The following is a 25,467-nucleotide window of genomic DNA, read 5'->3' on the forward strand; positions in this document are numbered from 1 at the left end:
AACATGGGTAAAAAGATGGTGAAAAAATGTCTTCATTTTACATTGGAAATATGAGCTAAATCGAACCGTTAACTGAATTTCATTCGAAGACAATATAAATTATACAGGTAGGTAGGTAGGTAGGTCGGTGGGTGGGTGGGTGATCAGTCCAAAAGTATACAATCTGCACAAAACCACTTGAGAAATATTGGGTCCCTTGCAATTAGTTTTTTCATGCAACCTAGTAGCCTTCTCCTATAATGCTTTATAAGGTTAGAATCTGAGGGCTCTGATCAATAAAATAGATTGTGGACTGTCCTCTTCAGCTCACCTCACAGGTGTTCAATTGAGTATAGGTCAGAGTGATATCTTTGTCCACAGATTGATTTTGTGGTCATCGAACCATTTTTATGTGGGTATGGACACAGTTGTCGTTCTAGAAGATCTAAACATGACCCAGTGTAACTTCTTGTCAGAGGAAGCCAGATTTTCATTTAAAATCTCTGTATACTCCAGAGTGGCTGTGATGCAATGTACACCTTTCAGACAGTTCGTTGGAAATGGAAGTGGCATCCAAAAGTTTGGAGACTTGGTAGCCAAATGCTGAACAACTCCAACTGCGATCCTTTGTAAAATGGATCTCCATTGGCAATGCCTCTCAAGCTACACAGTGAGGAGGCAAAAAAGACTTGTGTCCTCTTTATGAATGACGAATAAATAGGTCAATAGGTCACGTCATATAAAGAATGAGACGGGAACTTATGAATGACACCTTAAGTTCCTTAACACTCAAGTGAATTTAAAAAGGTAAAACATTAATGGGGACATGCTTTCTAGGGGTGTGAATAATTGTACCTTTATACATGGTCTTGTTAAATGTTTGCCAATAATTCTGGATTTGTAATATTTTTGGCTCGGCACGAGCGACTGCTCTTGTCCACACACACACAGAGCACGTCGCGCATGCTGTAAAGACCAATTAGCATTGGATTCACCTGTTGCTGTTTTGAGCACAATCAGCACGCTCATATAAGGACTCTGGCAACACTAAGACTTCGCAAAGTATACTGTTGTATCACCATTATCATCACCTTGTCATCACGCTATCAAGCCATGTTTATGTTACTCTGCTTTTTGTTTGTTTCATTTTGTGACTCTGCCTCTGCCTCATGTTTTTGTAATAGAATTGCGCACCTGTAAATAAACACTTTCCTGCGATTACATCCGTCTTCTACCCGCTTTATTTACAGATTGTTTGGATAACCAATTACTGTGGCTTCATCTGCAATGCCACACAGCTGCCTTGGTCTGCTGTAGTCTCTGCGAAAGCTGGCATTGTATGACGGAGACTGGCCTTCCACCTTCAAAGGCACAGCACAGTGCCACCAGCCAGACTGTGTGGCAGCCAGACTGTGTGGCACATGCTGTCCAGCTGTCCAAATATCTGCATTTGCATACCCAGGGACCGCAAGCCCTCCCACAGGCCTCCACAGGGTTTTCTCCCTTTGAGTTATTATATGGGCAGAAGCCCAAGGGGGTGCTGGTACGTAATTACAGGAAGCTGGGTAGATGGTTCAATGCCCAGTTAAAATGAAGTTCAGCACATCCTGAAATTGTGAGCGAAACTCCACACAATGGAGTCACTTATCATAGGACAACCTGCTCAGCAACTCAATAATAGTCACTCCCAAATCAGACGTTTTGCACCACGAGATAAAGTCCTCATATTACTCTCCACCTCTAGCTCAAAATTAGTTGCCAATTGGGAAGGAGGTCACATGGGTGGTTTGGGAAGTTGACTTTTGAGAATGGACAGGAGCAACATAGAAGATTTGCCTCCTCAGTCTCCTGACACAGTGGGGATAGGTGATCCCTGTTGGTGGCAAAAAGAGTTGAGTCAGAACCAGAGTGTTCAAAAAGACCGAATTTCACTCCGATCACTCTTGGAGACCACCTCTCACCATCTCAGAGTACAGAGGTAGTTAAGTTGAAAGCCAAATTTTTTGGATGCGTTTTCTCCCCTGCCCAGGACCACCAACCTCATAGAACACTACATAGAAGCTCTGCACATTGTGATTGTGAACAGCCAGCCATATGGCTGTTCACAAAAGTGGTTCAAAAGGACAAATCAGGGAAAATGCTAGAGATGAGTATAATTAAGGAGACACAGTTCCATAATGCTTGTGTTCAAAGCAGACATGGCACTTCATATCTGTCAACTTTTGTAAAGTGAATGTAGTTTAAATATTTGATGAATCGAGTTTAAAAATTTGATTCAAGGCATATAATTTGACCCTGGATTTACCAAGGGCTGTTGGCATATTCCCTTATTGTGCAAATTTTGGGCTTTTTTTTTTAAACCACTGGCTTTCTGCAATACCAGCAAGTGGCCTAGCGGATAGTGTGTCCGCCTATCGATCAGGAGATCGCGAGTTCTACTCATGGTCGGGTCATACCAAAGACCATCATAAAAATGCTGCCTACTGCCATCTGGCAAGGCACACTGCAATACAGATGCGAGTGGGGAGTCAAACTCTCGTGGTTACCAGAGGACTAGCCCCCCACTGTAACCCTAGCTATGTAATACGGGCAAGAGGCCGAGGGCTACGAAACGGAGATTGGCGCCGCCAAATGCACCATGTATGATGCAGGAAGGACTTTGACTGACTTGACTTGGACTGACTATGGTTCAATAGCAAATGGATCAAGTGCTACAGACCCACAGTGCATACGCTTATTTAGATGAAATAATATCCTTTAGTAATGATTAGCAACAGCATATGCAGTACGTCAGTAAGAGCAGTCCTAAAGTCCTGGAGACAATCTAGCCTTACGGTGAACCTGGCAAAGTGTGTGATTTAACAGTTGGAGGTACTTGTGTCACAGGTAGGTGTGGCCCCAAATTGAGAAGACTGCTGTGAAGATGGACTGCATGCAACCCAAGATGACCATTGCATCACCGTACCACCCTACATTTGGTCATATACAGGGTTAGTCAAAATTATGTTAACACTAATGGATTATTTTTCTCCTGAATGTGTGGTGCGCCATGACCGCCGCTGGTGTAATTGGGCCCTACTTTTTTGACATTCCAACAGTGACGTCAGACGTCTACTTACAGATGGTGCAGCAGTACGCCATTGATGAACTTCCACTACAGATCTGATTGGCGGAGTATTTCCAACAGGATGGTGCACCTCCGCATTTTGGCCGTACTGTTCTTGCTCATCTTGACCACACATTTCCAGGTTGATGGATAGGTCGCGGTGGACCACTGCTGTGGTCTCCACACTCCCCTGATTTGATGCCCTGTGATTTCTGGCTATGGGGTATGGTGAAGGAGTGCGTGTATAGCAGGAAAGTTTGTGATATCAACGACCTCAAGAACAGAATAAGGACTGCGGTATCATCTGTTCCCCGTGAAATGTGTGTCCAGGCTTTAAATGGTATGGTACTGTTGCTCGCTGGTATTTGTGTGTTGAACACGACGGCGAATGGGTTGAGACCATCATGTAAATCATCTTGCACATATGATGCATGTTTTGTGAATAAATGGTTTCTACCATTTAAGCGTTAACATAATTTTGACTAACCCTGTACAGTTCAAATGTTATTTAATTAATTTGTTAAAAAGGACGGGAAACTCATCTCATTATCTCTAGCCGCTTTATCCTGTTCTACAGGGTCACAGGCAAGCTGGAGCCTATCCCAGCTGACTACGGGCGAAAGGCGGGGTACACCCTGGACAAGTCGCCAGGTCATCACAGGGCTGACACATAGACAACCATTCACACTCACATTCACACCTACGGTCAATTTAGAGTCACCAGTTAACCTAACCTGCATGTCTTTGGACTGTGGGGGAAACCGGAGCACCCGGAGGAAACCCACGCGGACACGGGGAGAACATGCAAACTCCACACAGAAAGGCCCTCGCCGGCCACGGGGCTCAAACCCAGGACCTGCTTGCTGTGAGGCAACAGTGCTAACCACTACACCACCGTGCTGCCCCAGGGCGGGAAACTTTCCTGCAAAATCATAAGCCCTATTTAGTCACCATCAGTTTGACATGGTGCACTGGGTAATACTATCATTTGTAGGTCCTACTGTGATTTTATTTCAATATGGATTACTAGAATAAGTGTTTTTCTTCCTAACATTCCAGTACATCATATCTACTCTTTTTCAACCAACTCAAGGCTATGCAGATCATTTTAGTCTTATCTAGACAAAAATCTCTGTGATTTTAAAAGCAGCTGGACTTTTATCGAAGGAAATAATTTTTTTTCACTACTGCTATATAGTGTTCGTAGTCTTCTTTGTAAACCTGTCAAGAAAATCGAGAAATACTTTTTGCAATCACAAAATGATGGAAGAATGATGGAACGATTTGAAAGAATGTCGGCAGGTAAGATGTACCGACAGATATCAAGCCTCTCTTTTACAGTGGTGCTTGAAAGTTTGTGAACCCTTCAGAATTTTCTATATTTCTGCATAAATATGACCTAAAATATCATCAGATTTTCACACAAGTCCTAAAAGTAGATAAAGAGAACCCAGTTAAACAAATGAGACAAAAATATTATACTTGGTCATTTATTTATTGAGGAAAATGATCCAATATTACATATCTGTGAATGGCAAAAGTATGTGAACCTCTAGGATTAGCAGTTAATTTGAAGGTGAAATTCGAGTCAGGTGTTTTCAATCAATGGGATGACAGTCAGGGGTGAGTGGGCACCCTGTTTTATTTAAAGAACAGGGATCTATCAAAGTCTGATCTTCACAACACATGTTTGTGGAAGTGTATCATGGCATGAACAAAGGAGATTTCTGAGGAGCTCAGAAAAAGCATTGTTGATGCTCATCAGGCTGGAAAAGGTTACAAAACCATTTCTAAAGAGTTTGGACTCCACCAATCCACAGTCAGACAGATTGTGTACAAATGGAGGAAATTCAAGACCATTGTTACCCTCCCCAGGAGTGGTTGACCAACAAAGATCACTCCAAGAGCAAGGCGTGTAATAGTCGGTGAGGTCACAAAGGACCCCAGGGTAACTTCTAAGCAACTGAAGGCCTCTCTCACATTGGCTCATGTTAATGTTCATGAGTCCGCCATCAGGAGAACACTGAACAACAATGGTGTGCATGGCAGGGTTGCAAGGAGAAAGCCACTGCTCTCCAAAAAGAATATTGCTGCTTGTCTGCAGTTTGCTAAAGATCACGTGGACAAGCCAGAAGGCTATTGGAAAAATGTTTTGTGGACGGATGAGACCAAAATAGAACTTTTTGGTTTAAATGAGAAGCGTTATGTTTGGAGAAAGGAAAACACTGCATTCCAGCATAAGAACCTTATCCCATCTGTGAAACATGGTGGTGGTAGTATCATGGTTTGGGCCTGTTTTGCTGCATCTGGGCCAGGACGGCTTGCTATCATTGATGGAACAATGAATTCTGAATTATACCAGCGAATTCTAAAGGAAAATGTCAGGACATCTGTCCATGAACTGAATCTCAAGAGAAGGTGGGTTATGCAGCAAGATAATGACCCTAAGCACACAAGTCGTTCTACCAAAGAATGGTTGAAGAAGAATAAAGTTAATGTTTTGGAATGGCCAAGTGAAAGTCCTGACCTTAATCCAATCAAAATGTTGTGGAAGGACCTGAAGCGAGCAGTTCATGTGAGGAAACCCACCAACATCCCAGAGTTGAAGCTGTTCTGTATGGAGGAACGGGCTAAAATTCCTACAAGCCGGTGTGCAGGACTGATCAACAGTTACCGGAAACGTTTAGTTGCAGTTATTGCTGCACAACGGAGTTACACCAGATACTGAAAGCAAAGGTTCACATACTTTTGCCACTCACAGATATGCAATATTGGATCATTTTCCTCAATAAATAAATGACCAAGTATAATATTTTTGTCTCATTTGTTTAACTGGGTTCTCTTTATCTACTTTTAGGACTTGTGTGAAAATCTGATTATGTTTTAGGTCATATTTATGCAGAAATATAGAAAATTCTGAAGGGTTAACAAACTTTCAAGCACCACTGTATATTCACATACCGTATGTTCAAGGTGTGAATGAGTGTGGCACTATGTGTACATGGCGGTGTGTAATGTACTGGTGTCCCATCTGGAGTGTATTCTCACCTCAGACCCTTTGGACGCAGGGATAGGCTCTGTATCAGCTGTTACCCTCAGCAGGATAAAGCTCTTACTGAAAATGAATGGGTGAATTTCCATGTTTCTTGGCTGCTATCTGAATAAGGTTTCAATGTTTTTTAAATTTACTTTTCACTTGCTCTGAACAGGAATTCTCATTTTCTCACGGACCTGCAGGTTAAAAAATAAACCAATACTTGCGTGTCCCCAAGGAGAAATAACACTGTTACATAGCTGAGGGAGACAATGAGCATGACCTACTTAAGAGCTCCCATAAATCCAACTTAGCTGAGTCTGCCCGTTCGAATGACCTAGCTCAAGGTATCAATAATCACCTCTAGGGCAGCAGGTGCAGCATTACATTCATTCTGCTTTTGAATTATGCCTTATCATTTATTCATTTGCCTGTGCGTGGTTTGTGATTCGAAAGCAAATTATGCGTAGGATTGCGTACATGAAAATAATTCTAGCTACATTTTAATTATATGGAATTTATCAGGTAACTCCTTAATGTTTCTTGTCCAGCTATCAAAGCCTCAAGAATTTGGTTTTAAATCTATAGGGTTCAGGACAATGTAGGCTGTAAGTAAAATATTCCTGTACAGTGGCTATTAAGGTGTTTTGTAAAAGAAACCGATTTCTTTTAGCAATCTATAATGGGCACAAATGAGCTTTCTGCAGCAGGCTGCTAAATCAATAGGAAGCGAATGCATTAGTCTGTCATTAAAGCAACATTGTACGGTATAACTGAGGGATGTTATAACATTCATCCACAGAGAGTTTGATAATGGATAGTGTTGTCAAGTACAAATGGTAAAGGTGAGGGATAGAGTAAACATCCATCCATCCATTATCTGTAGCCACTTATCCTGTTCTACATGGTCACAGGCAAACTGGAGCCTATCACAGCTAACTATGGGCGAGAGGCAGGGTACACCCTGGACAAATTGCCAGGTTAACACATAGACAACCATTCACACCTACGGTCAATTTAGAGCCACCAATTAGCCTAGCCTGCATACCTTTGGACGAAACCGGCGCAAATCCACACGGACAGCGTGCAAACTCCACACAGAAAGGCCCTCGTCGGCTGCTGGGCTCGAACCCAGGACCTTCTTGCTGCGAGGCGACAGTGCTAACCACTACACCACCGTGCCGCCCTAGAGTAAACATGAGGGAATCAATTTAAAAAAGGATATGGTAGATATAGTAAAACTTTAAGAAACCCCTGAAAATTCAGCTCTGTAACTGAAACACCCAAAACACTCTTCCTCTGAGCGCATGTGGGCGGCACGGTGGTGTAGTGGTTAGCACGGTCGCCTCACAGCAAGAAGGTTCCGGGTTTGAACCCAGCGGCCGGCGAGGGCCTTTCTGTGTGGAGTTTGCATGTTCTCCCAGTGTCTGCGTGGGTTTCCTCCGGGTGCTCTGGTTTCCCCCACAATCCAAAAGACATGCAGTTAGGTTGATGTGGGGCAGCCTTGGGCTAAGGTGCCCTTGAGTGAGGTAACTGACCCCTGACTGCTCCCCGGGCACTCTGGTGTGGCTGCCCACTGCTCTGGGTGTGTGTGCATGTGTTCACTGCTTCAGATGGGTTAAATGCAGAGGATGAATTTCACTGTGCTTGAAAGTGTGCATGTGACAAATAAAGGTTTCTTCTTCTTCATGTACACTGCTCAGCCAAAAAAAATTGCCATTTGGATTTAAATAAGTAAATACTGTACGTAAGAGCCTTTGATTGAATAATTACTGCAGTGATTAACGTGTTTCAGCTGGCAACAATTCTTTTAACCCTAACTGATGCGGTGAGTAGCTTCTCATTTCTTAAACAAACATGTTGCAAGATGGATCCCGTGCTCATGGAAAAGATGTTTCTGCGCTTCAGAAGGGTCAAATTATTGCATCAAGCAAAGAAGACAACTAAGGAGATTGCTGAAATGACTACAATTGGGTTAAGAACTGTCCAACGCATTATTAAAACCTGGAAGGATAGTGATGAATCCTCAACTTTGTGGAAAAAATGTGGTTGGAAAAAGATCCTGACTGACTATGATCAGAGATCACTTAAATGCTTGGTGAAGTCTCATCTCATCTCATTATCTCTAGCCGCTTTATCCTTCTACAGGGTCGCAGGCAAGCTGGAGCCTATCCCAGCTGACTACGGGCGAAAGGTGGGGTACACCCTGGACAAGTCGCCAGGTCATCACAGGGCTGACACATAGACACAGACAACCATTCACACTCACATTCACACCTACGGCCAATTTAGAGCCACCAGTTAACCTAACCTGCATGTCTTTGGACTGTGGGGGAAACCGGAGCACCCGGAGGAAACCCACGCGGACACGGGGAGAACATGCAAACTCCACACAGAAAGGCCCTCGCCGGCCCCGGGGCTCAAACCCAGGACCTTCTTGCTGTGAGGCAACAGCGCTAACCACTACACCACCATGCCGCCCACTCATGACTATATTTAATAGTGAAATTAATAACGTTTCCACACACAATGTGAAGAGAACTCATGGGATTGGGACTAAACAGCTGTATGGCCATAAGAGAGCCACTTGTTAGTGAGACTAATCAGGAGAAAAGGTCATGTGGTTTGATAAGTCCAGCTTTACCCTGCTCCTGAGTGATGGGTGTGTCAGGGTAAGAAGGGAAGCACATGAAGCAATGCATCCATCATGTGCAAGCCTCCGGAGCAACCTGTGGTTGCTTCAGTTGGTCAGGTCGAGGCTCAGCAACATTATGTGGCAATCAAATGAAGTCAACTGATGACCTGAATGTACTGAATGACCAGGTTATCACATCATTGGATTTTTTTCTTCTTTGATGGCACGGGAATAAAATTCGGGCTCAGATTGTTAAAGAGTGGTTCAGGAAGCATGACGAATCATTTTCACACATGAATTGGCCACCACAGAGTCCTGACCTTAACCCCATTGAGAATCTTTGGGATGTGCTGGAGAAGACTTTATGCAGAGGTTCAATTCTCCCATCCTCAACACAAGATCTCATCTCTCATCTCATTATCTGTAGCTGCTTTATCCTGTTCTACAGGGTCGCAGGCAAGCTGGAGCCTATCCCAGCTGACTACGGGGGAAAGGCGGGGTACACCCTGGACAAGTCGCCAGGTCATCACAGGGCTGACACATAGACACAGACAACCATTCACACTCACATTCACACCTACGGTCAATTTAGAGCCACCAGTTAACCTAACCTGCATGTCTTTGGACTGTGGGGGAAACCGGAGCACCCGGAGGAAACCCACGCGGACACGGGGAGAACATGCAAACTCCACACAGAAAGGCCCTCGCCGGCCACGGGGCTCGAACCTGGACCTTCTTGCTGTGAGGCGACAGCGCTAACCACTACACCACCGTGCCGCCCTGAACACAAGATCTCGGTGAAAAATTCATACAACTCTGGACTGAAATAAGTGTTTGGCCATTGCATAAGTTTATCAAAACAATGCCTCGGCGAATGCATGCTGTAATCAAAGCTCAAGGTAGTCCAACCAAATATTAGAGTCAGCGACTTTATTTTGGCTGTGCGTGCCTATCAAGGTGTTGTTGGTGGAACTACTATTAACAGACATCAGTGACCACCTACCTATTTTTAATGTATATTACTGTAATTATAGCAATAAAAAGGATACTAAAAATTATAAATATATGAGTGAAAACTGAAGAAACCATGATTGCACTAAAAAATGACTTAATGATACAGGACTGGAATGTAGTTTATAAAGAAAAAGATGTTGATAAAGCATATGAGGAATTTTTAATAATATTCAATGAACTATATAATAAAAATTGTCCTATAAAGAAATACAGTAATATACATAAATATACAAATAGTCCATGGGTCACCAAGGGGCTACAAAATGCCTGCAAAAAGAAAAATATATTATACAGGCAATTCTTAAAGCATCGAACTATAGAGGCAGAGGAAAAATATAAAAAATATAAAAATAAATTAACTAATATTATGAGGATATGTAAGAAAGACTATTATAATAAATTAGTGGAGAAAAATAAAAACAATGTTAAAGGTATATGGACTGTACTAAATGGTATTGTGAGAAATGGATCCAAAACCACAAATTACCCGGAGTACTACACTGAAAATGATAAGACCATAAATAATATGGAGGATGTGGTGAATGGTTTTAACCAATTCTTTGTAAATGTGGGACCAGATTTATCGGCAAAAATAAAGGAACCCGAGACAACACAATGTGGGGACATAGAAGATATGGGGGACAGAAATCCAAGTACAATTTTTCTAACTGCAACTGATGAGGAAGAAATTATGCAAATTGTAAGAAAATGTAAAAACAAAACCTCTGCAGACTGGAATGATATAGACATGTTAACAGTAAAGACAGTTATTGAGGGAATTGTGAAACCACTCACCCACATCTGCAATTTATCTTTTCAATCAGGTACATTTCCAGACAAAATGAAAATTGCAAAAGTGATACCATTGTTTAAAACCGGAGATAGACACCATTTCACAAACTACAGGCCTGTTTCTTTACTCCCCCAATTCTCCAAAATACTCGAAAAACTTTTTTCAGATAGACTGGACAAATTCATTGAAAAACACAACCTCCTTACGGACAGTCAATATGGATTCAGAACGGACAGATCAACATCGATGGAACTAATAGAAGAAATCACAAACTGTATAGACAATAAAAAAATAGCAATTGGAGTATTTGTGGACCTAAAAAAAGCATTCGATACCATTGATCACAGTATATTATTAAGTAAACTAGAAAAGTGTGGTGTTAGGGGAGTTGGGTGGAGCTGGCTGTCGAGCTATCTAAGAAACAGGCAACAGTTTGTGCAGATAGGTGACCATAAATCTGATTTCATGAACATTACATGCGGGGTACCACAGGGGTCAATATTAGGTCCGAAATTATTCATATTATATATCAATGACATATGTAGAATTTTGCAACTACTGAAATTTGTTTTGTTTGCAGACGACACCAATATTTTTTGTTCCGGTGAGAATTTGCAGCAGACTTTGGAGACAATCACAACTGAAATAAATAAACTAAAACTATGGTTTGACAAAAATAAATTATCATTAAATCTAAGCAAAACAAAGATCATGTTGTTTGGGAGACACAAAATAGATTGTAATGTAGAATTGATAATAGACAATACTAAGATAGAAATGGTACAGGAAATTAAATTTCTTGGTGTGATTTTGGATCATAAAGTCTGCTGGAAACCTCATGTAGGATACATACGAGCAAAACTGGCAAAGTGCTTGGCAATTCTGTGGAAAACAAAACATATTCTTGATTGCAAATCTTTGCATACTCTATATTACTCAATATTTTTGCCATATCTGACTTACTGTGTCGAAGTCTGGGGAAACACCTACAAAAGCACTCTGCAGCTGATATGTACAATACAGAAAAGAGCAATAAGGACAATGAACAAAACAGGATACAGAGATCACACAAACTCACTATTCATAAAATCACACATGTTGAAATTTATGGATCTGGTCAAATTCAGAACAGCACAAATAATGTACAAAGCGAGAAATAATCTATTGCCAAAAAATATACAAGGAATGTTTAGTGAGAGAGAGGGGGGATATAATCTAAGGGGAGACCTAAATTTAAAAAAACCAAAGGTTCGAACAAATATGAAAAGCACGTGTGTATCGAGCTGTGGGGTGACTTTATGGAATAGACTGGAGACAGAAATAAAACAAAGTGCAAATATAAATCTGTTTAAAAACAGGTACAAAAAATATTTTTAAACAAGTATATAGAAGAGGAAGTATGTTAACGGAGGATGATGAGGGATAAATAGAATAGGGTTGATTGTTATATTAGAACTAACTTAGTATATGGTATATATTTATTTATGGGGATAGTTTATATATTCATATTTACATGGATAGGTATGTAGCAGATATTTATTTTGTAATTATATATTTATATAGATATTTATGAAGTGCATATATGGTGTATATATATATATACTATATATATATATATATATATTGTAATTATATATTAATATAGATATTTATCTCATCTCATCTCATTATCTGTAGCCGCTTTATCCTGTTCTACAGGGTCGCAGGCAAGCTGGAGCCTATCCCAGCTGACTACGGGTGAAAGGCGGGGTACACCCTGGACAAGTCGCCAGGTCATCACAGGGCCGACACATAGACACAGACAACCATTCACACTCACATTCACACCTACGGTCAATTTAGAGCCACCAGTTAACCTAACCTGCATGTCTTTGGACTGTGGGGGAAACCGGAGCACCCGGAGGAAACCCACGCAGACACAGGGAGAACATGCAAACTCCGCACAGAAAGGCCCTCACTGGCCACGGGGCTCGAACCCGGACCTTCTTGCTGTGAGGTGACAGCGCTAACCACTACACCACCGTGCCACCCATAGATATTTATGATGTGTATATATGGTATGTAGTATGTATTTATTTTTGTAATTAAATATTTATATAGATATTTATGAAGTGTATATATATGGTATGTAGTATATATTTATTTTTGTAATTATATAGATATTCATGAAGTGTATATATGGTATATATTTTTATAGGTGTATTAATGTAGTTTGGATTTCGGGGTGGTTAAAAAGGGGTGGGAAATTAAAAAAAAGTATTGTACTTCTTCCCACTCCTTTTTTGAACAATATGCAGTGTTTTGTAATGTCTTAGCTCTTTATGTTATTTTATTTATTTTTTGTTAATTTCTCGTTTTCTTTCTTTTGTATGTACAAATAGTTACATACTTTTTTTTTTATATATGTTCGAAAATAAAAATAAATTCATTCATTCATTCTTCCTTATAACTGTTGGCTCCTTTTACAAATCCTCTGGCTGATGGTCTTTTTGGGGTAAAGGCATCTGCCAGGTGAATATATCCATCCATCCATTACCTGCAGCCGCTTAGACTGTCCTACAGGGTCGCAGGCAAGCTGGAGCCTATCCCAGCTGACTACGGGCGAAAGGCGGGGTACACCCTGGACAAGTCGCCAGGCCATCACAGGGCTGACACATAGACACAGACAATTTAGAGCCACCAATTAGCCTAACCTGCATGTCTTTGGACTGTGGGGGAAACCGGAGCACCCGGAGGAAACCCACGCGGACACGGGGAGAACATGCAAACTCCACACAGAAAGGCCCTCATCCGCTACTGGGCTCGAACCCAGGACCTTCTTGCTGTGAGGCGACAGTGCTAACCACTACACCACCGTGCCGCCCTCCAGGTGAATACATGTAAAGGAAAAGCCAATGCAAGACCAGCAGGAATATAAGACGTGAATGCAGACTGATATGGTGGTGCAGCACTTTGCGTTGCTGCCTCAGACCTCCCCAGCCTGGTTTACTGCCTGTAAGTTTTGCATGCTCTCCCCATGTCTTTGTGGATTTTTTCCAGGTTCTCAGATGTCCCAAAAACATGTCAGTAGGTGGATTGGTGATTCTGATTTCATCCTATGAATGAGTGTGATGAAATAAGTGAATGGATGCATGAATTAATTAAAAGTGTCAATTTAGTTATACATGGGTAAATGTACGAGCAAGGTCACAGACACATGAAACATGCTTTATAAATGCTGCCCTGATTGACAGGAAGCATGCTCGATGTGTCCAAGTAAAACACTTCCTCACTTGTTTCTTCGCAGTAGCGGGTGATCAGAGTAGCAGTGCTCAATAGGAGACCGATTATTTTTGTGTCCATTCTGTTTGCTGTACAAATTATGAAGCACATCCATTCAGGACTGGCGTACTGCGTTCATAAATAAGGATGTTCCAAGGCTAGCTGTAATTATATTTTTCCATTACTGTGTTCGAATGCTATATTTGAAGAACTCTAACAGCAATGCTTTTTACATTCGCTAAGAAGGACGAAATGGAAAGAAAAATGGCAATAATGTAAAAGAAGTACTAGAAATACCAGTCCACAAAACCTACTGCTCCAGATGAGATCATTCTCGTGATCTCTGCTTGTGACATAGAAAGGGGAGCTAAATCTAAACATCCTGCTGAAACATGTTTTCTGAAATAGGAGCCCAAAAGAAACGGTTGTTTTATGTCAACGTTTTTGGGTTGGTAGGGACTCCAGATACCTAAATGTATGTGCACAAGCACTGAGAAATGAGTTTTTCACAATACAGTAGATCCCCTTTAAAATACGTTCCAGCATGACAGTGCTCCTGTGCACAAAGCAATGTCCATGAAGACATGTTTTGCCAAGATTGGTGTGGAAAAACTCAAGTGGCCTGTACAGAGCCCTGACCTCAACCAGGCTAAACACCATTGGGATGAACTAGAACACTGACTATGAGCCAGGTCTTCTTGCCCAACATCTCACTAATATTCTGAATGAGCAGAACCCCACAGTCATGCTCTAAAATCTAGTGGAAAGCCTTTGGAACAGCAAAGGGGTAATAAATCTAGAATGAGGTGTTCAGCAAACACATATGCATGATTGGTCAGGTGTCCACATAATTTTGGCCATAGCGTAAACATTGTGAGCTGCAGTAATACAGTCATTTTAAAGAAGCCTCAGGGAACATTTCTTTTAAATAATAACTATGGTCAAGTGAGGGCGGCACGGTGGTGTAGTGGTTAGCGCTGTCGCCTCACAGCAAGAAGGTCCGGGTTCGAGCCCCGTGGCCGGCGAGGGCCTTTCTGTGTGGAGTTTGCATGTTCTCCCCGTGTCCGCGTGGGTTTCCTCCGAGTGCTCCGGTTTCCCCCACAGTCCAAAGACATGCAGGTTAGGCTAACTGGTGACTCTAAATTGACCGTAGGTGTGAATGTGAGTGTGAATGGTTGTCTGTGTCTATGTGTCAGCCCTGTGATGACCTGGCGACTTGTCCAGGGTGTACCCCGCCTTTCGCCCATAGTCAGCTGGGATAGGCTCCAGCTTGCCTGCGACCCTGTAGAACAGGATAAAGCGGCTAGAGATAATGAGATGAGATGAGATGAGATGAGATGAGATGAGATGAGATGGTCAAGTGAAGTGGTTCTCAGAATGGGGTCTAGGAACCCCCAGGGGTCTGTGAAGCATTGCCAAGGATGTGTGATACTTTGCATGAAGTAGCACTGATGATATACCAATGTAAATGTTGTATCGTCAAATAATTATACATAAATGGTTATTTAGCAAATGAAATGATTTCTGATCCATTTGTATAGTAGAAGCTTACACAGGGACTTGTATGGCTAACATGCCGGATAAAACTAAGTCTAATAAAAAAATGTGTTGTTCTAAAAGGTAGAATTGGTAATATGGTGAACCTTTGTTTATTTTAACAAGCTGTCTAATTAGTGTTTATGGATGGAGTCTCTAGTTTCAGCGCTGTGGAACAGTCAGTAGTTAAAGTCTTAGGTTTTCCACCACTTGAAAGTCTTCAGAACGGAGGTCTTTGCAGTTTCTTGCCAACAAGGTGCTTTTTTTTTGTCTTATTACCTTGTGAATGAACTACTCTTTAGACGCCAAGCCAAAAAACCTTTATTTGTCACACGTACGCTGAAGCACACAGTGAAATTGAACCTATCTGAAGCAGTGAACACACACATATACAGTATACGCAGAGCAGTGGGCAGCTATGCTATAGCACCCAGGGAGCAGTTGTAGGTTAGGTGCCCTTGCTCAAGAGCGCTTCAGGCCAAGGCTGCCCCATGTTAACCTAACTGCATGTCTTTGAATTGTGGTGGAAACCAGAGCACCCGGAGGAAACCCACACAGGCACGGGGAGAACATGCAAACGCCACACAGAAAGGGCCCCCGTCGGATGCTGGGCTTGAACCCAGAACCTTCTTACCGTGAGGCGACAGCGCGAACCAGTACACCACCGTGCCGCCCCAAAATCAGGGGTCAACTGCTTGGAAGGCAGCTATTCTCGCCACTATACCACGTGCTTTTAGGATGTTCCACAACATTAAATGTAACTAAACAGATTTAAGAAGAAGAAACCTTTATTATTTGTCACATGCACACTTCAAGCACAGTGGGCAGCCACACCAGAGCGCCCAGGGAGCAGGTACCTTGCTCAAGGGCACCTCAGCTCAAGGCCACCCCACGTCAACCTAACTGCATGTCTTTGGATTGTGGGGGAAACCGGAGCACCCCCACATAGACACGGGGAGAACATGCAAACTCCGCACAGATAGGCCCCTGGGTTCGAACCCAGAACCTTCTTGCTGTGAGGCGACCATGCTAACCACTACACCAACATAATCATTGGCAAATTGTTGTGGTGTAAGAAAATATAACACTTTTGGACACACTGTTAGAGGAAAACAGTCAACTTTAGAATGGTAATAGCATACTTAATATGTGTGTGTATCCAGACAGCACCTAATTGACTGACTGATGGATTGTTCATAGTTCACATACCACAATTTGAAGAGTGAAACCATGTGATGTATGAATCTATTTACCAAGTGTTATGTTTCCATCAAGTTCTTTCACCTCTGTAAGGTCACTGTGTTATGCACAGTGCAGTATTGCTGGCAGCTATAATCTTATAGCTAAAAATAACCCGCTACATGCCGAAGGCATTTGAAAGAACAAGAAATTCAGCCCATATACTCTGCCATGGGAAGTGTTCTAGGGCATCTTTGACAGATTTCAGTGTTCTAACAGACAGTGTTTTCTACAGACTCTATTCAAGGCCAGATAAACTAGACTTACATATCTTGTCTGAGACGTCTGTCTGATAGTATCTCAACTGGGTGTTTTTTATTATGTACGGTGGAGTGGTGCTGTCATCAACAGATGCACAAATCATTGTACGAGATTCGTATTCTCTCCTCTGATGGGGGAATTTCTGATCATTAACTGGAATTAAAAACCAAAACATGGTACACTCAAGCGAGCATTGTTAAAGCATCACTGAAATTCTGAGTTGTTAAGCTTGCATGAAAATAAGCTTTCAGATTTTAAGCTTGTCTTACCCTTCTTTAATCAGATTGTTTGTTTATCTCATAGTATTATCTAAGTGTGCCAGTCCTTCTAAGCTTGTTAACTGACAGTGCTTCCCTCTAATTTTTTTCCCTGTGTGGTCACATGGCTACATTTTATGATCCCTGGGTGCGAGAGTGTGTGCCGACTACAAATGACCCCCTTAGTGCATTATGTCCCCAAGCTTTCAAAGCATGACTCAGTCTCATCATATAAATAATGAATTGCACGTTAGAGAGTCTTTGCAGAATGGGAAAGGAGATGATATGGTACAATTGTGAAATAATGGGCATTTTTTTTGGTGAATTTATTTGAAGTTTGTGCATACGGATTGATGAAACGCATAATTAGACAAGGCACGAAGCCTAATCACAGCATTAGAGGGTATGCATGGACAGGAAAGAAGATCCTGTCTGTCAGAAATGTGTGTACACAGTGCCTTTAGGAGATTTTACTTCATATATGTGATTTGTTGGTAGTTTTCTCTTTGACTGTTTACCACAATGAAATGACAGTTGCGGAGATGTTCGGCGCAGTGATTTAGTTTCAAGCAGCTTGGCCACATCTCTCTGCAACATAAAACCGGCCCTGTGGGAGCCAGTCTAAGAGACATGCTGCACAAACACCAGGGTCCCTCATGGCGCATGATCTAGAAAAGTAAACCTGACGTAAGCCGACTAGATCCTCAAATTATATGGCAGTCATGCGCTTGAGAGGTAGAATAAAATTGCATATCAGTGCACATCACTGTCCTAGTTCTTTTCTGCCACCTGAGTTCCTGATTGTAAGCGGTATGTGGAGTATAGTTAAGTGCTTTGTGTATCATGCAATAGCCAATATCAGATTCGTGTCAGCGTTGGCTTGGTAGTGCCATTGGATCCCGTGAGATGGCTTTTCAGCAAAGCTGAACAAGTTGAATGTTCAACAAGGGGCTACAATGAAAAGATGCGGATGAATAGGCTTTTACTGAGGAAACTAATATCCTATTTGATTGACTTGTACCTAGTTTGAACCTTTTCACCTGATATATGTGTTACAGTGGTGCTTGAAATTTTGTGAACCCTTTAGAATTTTCTATATTTCTGCATAAATATGACCTAAAACATCATCAGATTTTCACACAAGTCTTAAAAGTAGATAAAGAGAACCCAGTTAAACAAATGAGACAAAAATATTATACTCGGTCATTTACTTATTGAGGAAAATGATCCAATATTACATATCTGTGAGTGGCAAAAGTATGTGAACCTTTGCTTTCAGTATCTGGTGTGACCCCCTTGTGCAGCAATAACTGCAACTAAACGTTTCCGGTAACTGTTGATCAGTCCTGCACACCGGCTTGGAGGAATTTTAGCCCGTTCCTCAGTACAGAACAGCTTCAACTCTGGGATGTTGGTGGGTTTCCTCACATGAACTGCACGCTTCAGGTCCTCCCACAACATTTCCATTGGATTAAGGTCAGGACTTTGACTTGGCCATTCCCAAACATTAACTTTATTCTTCTTTAACCATTCTTTGGTAGAACGACTTGTGTGCTTAGGGTCGTTGTCTTGCTGCATGACCCACCTTCTCTTGAGATTCAGTTCATGGACAGATGTCCTGACATTTTCCTTTAGAATTTGCTGGTATAATTCAGAATTCATTGTTCCATCAGTGATGGCGAGCCGTCCTGGCCCAGATGCAGCAAAACAGGCCCAAACCATGATACTACCACCACCATGTTTCACAGATGGGATAAGGTTCTTATGCTGGAATGCAGTGTTGTCCTTTCTCCAAACATAACGCTTCTCATTTAAATCAAAAAGTTCTATTTTTGTCTCATCCATCCATAAAACATTTTTCCAATAGCCTTCTGGCTTGTCCACGTGATCTTTAGCAAACCACTAAAGACGAGCAGCAGTGTTCCTTTGCTGTGAGGCAACAGTGCTAACCACTACACCACCGTGCCGCCCCATAATATTGGATAATTTTCCTCAATAAATAAATGACCAAGTATAATATTTTTGTTTCATTTGTTTAACTGGGTTCTCTTTATCTACTTTTAGGACTTGTATGAAAATCTGATGATGTTTTAGGTCATATTTATGCAGAAATATAGAAAATTCTAAAGGGTTCACAAACTTTCAAACACCACTATATATTATATTGTCAAGCTGTTAATGCTCGTGCATATGTTTTTTTAATCCTCCCTTTTTTTAATCGTCTATGTTTTAAATTAAACTTGAAGCAATTCCGTGTGTGTGTTTTGTACCAGGTAAGCTCAAGCTCTGTGGAATCGTTAGAAGCAGAGGACTACCCAGTCCCGGAGTGCTTTCAGGTACGCAGGCTATCTACTAAAACCTTGCAGCTACCTCCTCTGGCCTTCAGGCAAGCCGAGCAGATCGAATGGAAGGAGACTGAGCAAATACCTCGACCCACCACGCTGGCTTTGAGCATGCCTCCTCTGATCGCTATCACCTTGCCAGATTCCAACAGGTCAGCAAATGAATCGCGTCACAGCTCTGAAATAATGTTGTGTCACACTGGTATTCGGTATTCCATTCTTCTTTTTCTTCTTCTTCTTAAAGAAGCAAGGACATCACATTTTTGTTTATGCGTACCAAGCGTACCAGCATGTCAAATTTAGAATATTTAGAATTTAAACATAATAGCACAACATTTAATATCTGCTTGTTAGATATTTCAGTAGTTCATGAACTAGTTTTAGTTCATCATCCCACTTCCATTTCCGCAAAACTACTTTGCTTTACTTTTACTTTGAAGCTACAACCTGAGAACCATTTTTGAGTAACTGGTGCATCTAACGACCTGGCGACTTGTCCAGGGTGTACCCCGCCTTTCGCCCGTAGTCAGCTGGGATAGGCTCCAGCTTGCCTGCGACCCTGTAGAAGGATGAGATGAGATGTTCCAATTATGAAATGTTTTCATTTTCTTTTTGGAAATCATGACTGTAATGTTCTGTTCCTATTTCTAATTCTATTTTGCATGAGCAGTCCATATTCCCGATTCTTCATGCGGTGTCATTACTTTAACTCGCTGGAGTTATTAATAGTCATATAGTGATATAATGGCAGCTACGACACCAGCAACCGTAAATTATTCTGTTCAATCTTTTTTCTTGTAAACATCATTTTGCAGGAAGACTGAAAGGTGTAAATCTAACTACACATCGAAATTATCCACAAGGAAAGAAAAATACAGATAAAATAATAACTAGAGGTTGTATAGTCATGATATCTTTGTAACTTATGATTTAAAATAAAGCAATAAAAATAAATTTTTTCTCTCTGTGCTTCCACGGAAGGCGGTCGTATTTTCTGCTCTCCCTCTCCCTCCTTTTTTCCCTGCTTGTGCTTCTGTGTCTTGTCTCGTCTGCTGTACTTTTTGAAGAGACTCTTCCTGCATTACTTTCTAAACTAAAAAAAGCATGGAATTGATAAACTGGTCTCCTAATGAAATTGACACAGTTTTCTCGACGAGAAGTTTGGGTTCGGGGGAACCCGTTTGTCCTGCCGGAACGTTTGCGGCTGGTTACACGATGGACGCGTGGGAGCGGTGGTGGGTCGTGTGCCTGGCGATTCTTTCTGTGGAGGACATTGAAGATATCTACCTATTCGGAACCATGATTATAGGACTTTTGCTGATTGGATTAGGCATTGCCCTGGTATATCGAGGAAATCAGACAACGGTGACAGCTGTTCAAAGCCCCACAAAGCTGCCCAATATGATTGGAGTGGTGGGCAAAGCTGTTGGCACTCAGACTGTGGAGATTCAGAACTTTAACCACAAAATAGTTGTTATCTCGGAGCAGCTTTCAGCTTTGCAAGGAATACGTTTTTCAGAGATCAGTTTGAATAGAATGGACGGAATGGACAGATATGGACAAGCGGTGTGGATGTGCAAAGACTGCATCTGGAAAGACCAAACAATTCATATCTTATCGACATTCGGTGCCCTGAGACAGCACCGGCCTTGGTTCAGGCCGTTGCTGAGGAAACATTTCCCCCTGAAGGTCACTCCCGGGAGACACTCTCATTCCTCGCATTCTTCTCCAACTCTCCACGGTCGCCATTTTTACCCCCAGTGTGACAAGTGGGTGCGTGACCAGCGCCTTCATGGCTGCAGGAGCGGATGGCTGCTTGCTTGCGCTGGATTACCTCCCCCCTCCCCCCTTACCCCTGATTCCCCCCCTCAAGTCCCGTGTTTAAAGTGTACCTGTGTTGTTGTGTGCTTATGAAAAGGTGTTTTAAATGTTCCCACACTGTACTCCTGACAGGAGCATAGTGGGGGGTGTTCTTTTTTTTCCTTATCTCTCCTCATGTTGTGTTTTCTTTTTATCTTTATCCCTGTCTTCCTGTCCTGTCTACCCTATGTCAATTGTATGTTGTATATGTACGGACAGGTTGACGGCTAATTTCGCTGGTACATGTGACTAGTGACAATAAAGGGCATCATCATCATCATCAGCTTGTGATTTAAAATAAAGCAGACAGTAAAGTTTATACAGAAAATGGTTCTGTGATTTGGTCACAGATGCTTTGACTGTATTTAGCTCTGTTAGCTAGGTTTCTCTGGTTTAAATCGTGGATATTAAAAGTGCACACTTGTGAGTTCATGCACTGAGGCTACTTTCGTTTAATAATTTTAAATGAAGTGCATTAGCTAGCAACATTAGTTAGCTAGATGGAGTAGGTTTGTAGTGGAGAAGAGCACGAAAGTGAAAATGTGCTGTAAGTAAAGTACATTTTTGTTCTCATTGTGTCAGAATCATTCATTGTCAATAACTGATCATCAGGAACAACATACTACATAGGGACTGTTATTTTCACTCACTCACTTCTGGCTGGAGCGCTCATCACTTCACTCCTGCAAAGATGGCGCGATATGATCCATGGCGCCTGATCCATCCTCATGCCCTACTTCTGGCTGGAGTTCCTATCACTTTGCTCCTGTAGTGGATGGCTTCATATGGGCAGCCTAAAGATACAATTAAAAGATGGCTTTGGACAATTAATACAAATAATTTTGACCAGTAATTTAAGGGATAGGGGTGGGTTTCCTGGTAACGTTGCACTTTAGGGCTAAAGAGTGAGTTTAAAGATGCTGTTAAGCAATGAACGTTGTCTTGTACATAGTTTTCCCGAACTCACTCGTAAGAAGGAGTCTTAAGAGCAACTTTGCTAAGAGCTTCTTTGCAATGTGTGTCCTTGATATAGGCATTAGTGGTTTCTAAAGGCATTCGTACTATAGTTGATAAAGGCATTAGTAGTTGCTAAATCCAGTTGATAAGGTCATGTGCTGTTCGTTTTTAACTAAAATCAATTAAATATAAAGTATTGTTGTTGGGGCGGCACGGTGGTGTAGTGGTTAGCGCTGTTGCCTCACAGCAAGAAGGTCCGGGTTCGAGCCCCGTGGCCGGCAAGGGCCTTTCTGTGCGGAGTTTGCATGTTGTCCGCGTGGGTTTCCTCCGGGTGCTCCGGTTTCCCCCACAGTCCAAAGACATGCAGGTTAGGTTAACTGGTGACTCTAAATTGACCATAGGTGTGAATGTGAGTGTGAATGGTTGTCTGTGTCTATGTGTCAGCCCTGTGATGACCTGGCGACTTGTCCAGGGTGTACCCTGCCTTTCGCCCGTAGTCAACTGGGATAGGCTCCAGCTTGCCTGCAACCCTGTAGAACAGGATAAAGCAGCTAGAGATGATGAGATGAGGTGAGCATATTCAACGCCAGTTTCCACCCGTTGATTGTGAGAGTCCCCTTGGAGGAGGCGCAAGCGCATTCTGTGTTGCAAGGAGACGCTTGTTGTTGTGAAAAAGTAATCCAAGTCCATCGTAAGTTAAGAGCAAACTAAAGTACTACTTTGGCTACAACGCTGTTCAGGAAAACCACATTAGCTTAACGATGGACCTTAAGAGGTAGTTAAAGACACTCTTAACTTTAAGAGGCTTTCCAGAAATCCACCCCAGGAGGTTTGTCACCATGTTCTGAGAATGACCCCTTTCCTTAAAACATCAACGAAAGGCCGTCTCATTTAATTTGCATAAAATGAAACAAGTAGCCTCGATCAAGCTACCTTTTCTGAGCATTCGCCTTGAACGCTCTCTCTAACAGTTGATCTCTGATCTGGATCTGTTGATTAGGTTGTAATGGATTTGAAAAGCTGAGAACCATATTCTCAGTGAAGAATATTAACTGTAGAATCGTGCACACACACATACACACCACACACAACCTTCAACATTCACATACAGATACTCTGTCTCCATCATTCTAGCTGTCTTTGTACTTGAAACTCTCACTATTTCTCTCTTATTGAATGTACTCTTGCATAGAATGCATTACAGAACAAAACCAGATGAAACCCTGCTGCTTACAATCAGTATCCTCCTACAGCTATTTGCTGAAAGGCTATTTCATCCCCATCCTAACATATTTTAAGGCTGTACTTTGCTATAGCCATGCTATATTGCTTTGAAAAATTGATTAGAATCTATGAAACTGTGTAGGCCAACATTCCTTGAATAAATTAAAATCTTTTATGAAGCTTCTTCAGGTTTGAGCTGTTTTTCAACCATGTTGCACTGACCCATCTATAGCACTGTACTGCCAGCTTATTTATTCTGAAACCTGTAACTGAATGTATCTTAGACCACACCATATTTTATGATTATAAGAACTGTATTGTTAAAGACTATGAATCATTTGTGAGCATAATATAATTAATTAGCATTTGATTCTTTAACTTTAGGATTCTTTAGTTGGTCAGTGGTGGCTTCGTTTGGGCAGGGGATATAGAAACGGGTTCCGTCCGTCCGTCTATCCGGCTGTCCGTCTGGTCATGTTTTCGTTTCCGGACCATATCTTTAAAACTACTGACGATATCTTCATGAAACTTTGTATACATATCAAGCAACATGTGAACTGATGCCTTTTGCTATTTTGGATTTTTGAAAAAAAAAATTCAAATTTTTACATAGAAAATAGATTTTGACTTAGTTTCTAAGAGCAGTGTTCATTTCCGGAGCATATATCCAAAACTATTCATGATACGGATTTGAAACTTGGTATACATGTTAACAAGGTGATGTAGACGTGCCTTTTCATACTAAGAAATTTGAGAAATTTAAATTTTTCATGTTTCCATGGAGGGCAGCACGGTGGTGTAGTGGTTAGCGCTGTTGCCTCACAGCAAGAAGGTCTGGGTTCGAGCCCCGTGGCCGGCGAGGACCTTTCTGTGCGGAGTTTGCATGTTGTCCATGTGGGTTTCCTCTGGGTGCTCCGGTTTCCCCCACAGTCCAAAGACATGCAGGTTAGGTTAACTGGTTAACTCTAGATTGACCGTAGGTGTGAATAGTTGTCTGTGTTTATGTGTCAGCCCTGCGATGACCTGGCGACTTGTCCAGGGTGTACCCCGCCTTTCGCCCGTAGTCAGCTGGGATAGGCTCCAGCTTGCCTGCGACCCTGTAGAACAGGATAAAGCGGCTAGAGATAATGAGATGAGAATGAGACTTCATCTCAGCTATTCTGAAGTGGCAGGGAAGATTTAGGACGTTCCTGACATAGTTCATCTTGCCTCTAAATGTGCTTTATTTGGTATTCATTCAGCAGAAGGGCCATATTCTGACAGAATTATTTAAGTGCGATAACACATATGCTCGTGCCAAATCACTGATTTCATTAATGCAATGGCTCGTTCTAGTCCATTGCTCTCCCAGATGATGGAAAAAATACAGCCATCTTGGTTGCTTTCTGCATCAGGACTACTAAACCTTAAATTACTGTCATTAGAGTTGCTCTTTGGTATCTGCTTTATTCTATTTCTTCTGGCTTGAAAAAAAACAACAAAACAAAACACGAGAACCAGTAGATACATAGCATGAAGGCAAAGCAGATGGATGAATGCAAGTGCAGGTTTTAGAAACCAGAATATGGTTCCTGGACCTGAATCCCATGAGAACGCAACAAATAAGGTGGGGGAAACCATGGCCTAATGGTTAGAGAAGCAGCTTTGGGACCAAAAGGTCACCAGTTTGATTCCCTGGACCAGCATGAAAGGCTGAAGCGCCCTTGAGCAATGCACCTAACCCCCAACTGTTCTCCAGGCTGCTCTGGGTATGTTGTACACAGCTCTGGATAAAAGCGTCTTCTAAATGCCTGGAATGGTTTTTACTTTCATGCAAGTTGGAGTGGGCATTTAGATATGAAGGACAAATTAAGACCATGGTCCTTAACTTGGGAGTGTACCGTATGGGGTGCTCGTGCCGCACTGCCTGAGATATTTAGCGCATTCGTTTGTTCATTCATCTTCAGTAACTGCTTAACCCTGGTCAGGG

At 42.0% G+C, this 25,467-nt stretch overlaps 1 protein-coding gene across 1 annotated transcript in view; it reads left to right on the forward strand.

Annotated features, from left to right (window-relative positions):
• Window positions 1–25,467, forward strand: part of LOC132873125 (cAMP-specific 3',5'-cyclic phosphodiesterase 4D-like) — a 372,176-nt gene that overhangs the window by 38,141 nt on the left and 308,568 nt on the right. The window contains exon 3 of the mRNA XM_060908382.1: window positions 19,389–19,609. Coding sequence (XP_060764365.1) covers window positions 19,389–19,609 — 221 coding nt within the window. The remainder of the gene's footprint in view (window positions 1–19,388; window positions 19,610–25,467) is intronic.

This window comes from Neoarius graeffei, chromosome 25, assembly GCF_027579695.1.
Source record: "Neoarius graeffei isolate fNeoGra1 chromosome 25, fNeoGra1.pri, whole genome shotgun sequence".
Classification (NCBI taxonomy): Eukaryota; Metazoa; Chordata; class Actinopteri; order Siluriformes; family Ariidae; genus Neoarius; species Neoarius graeffei.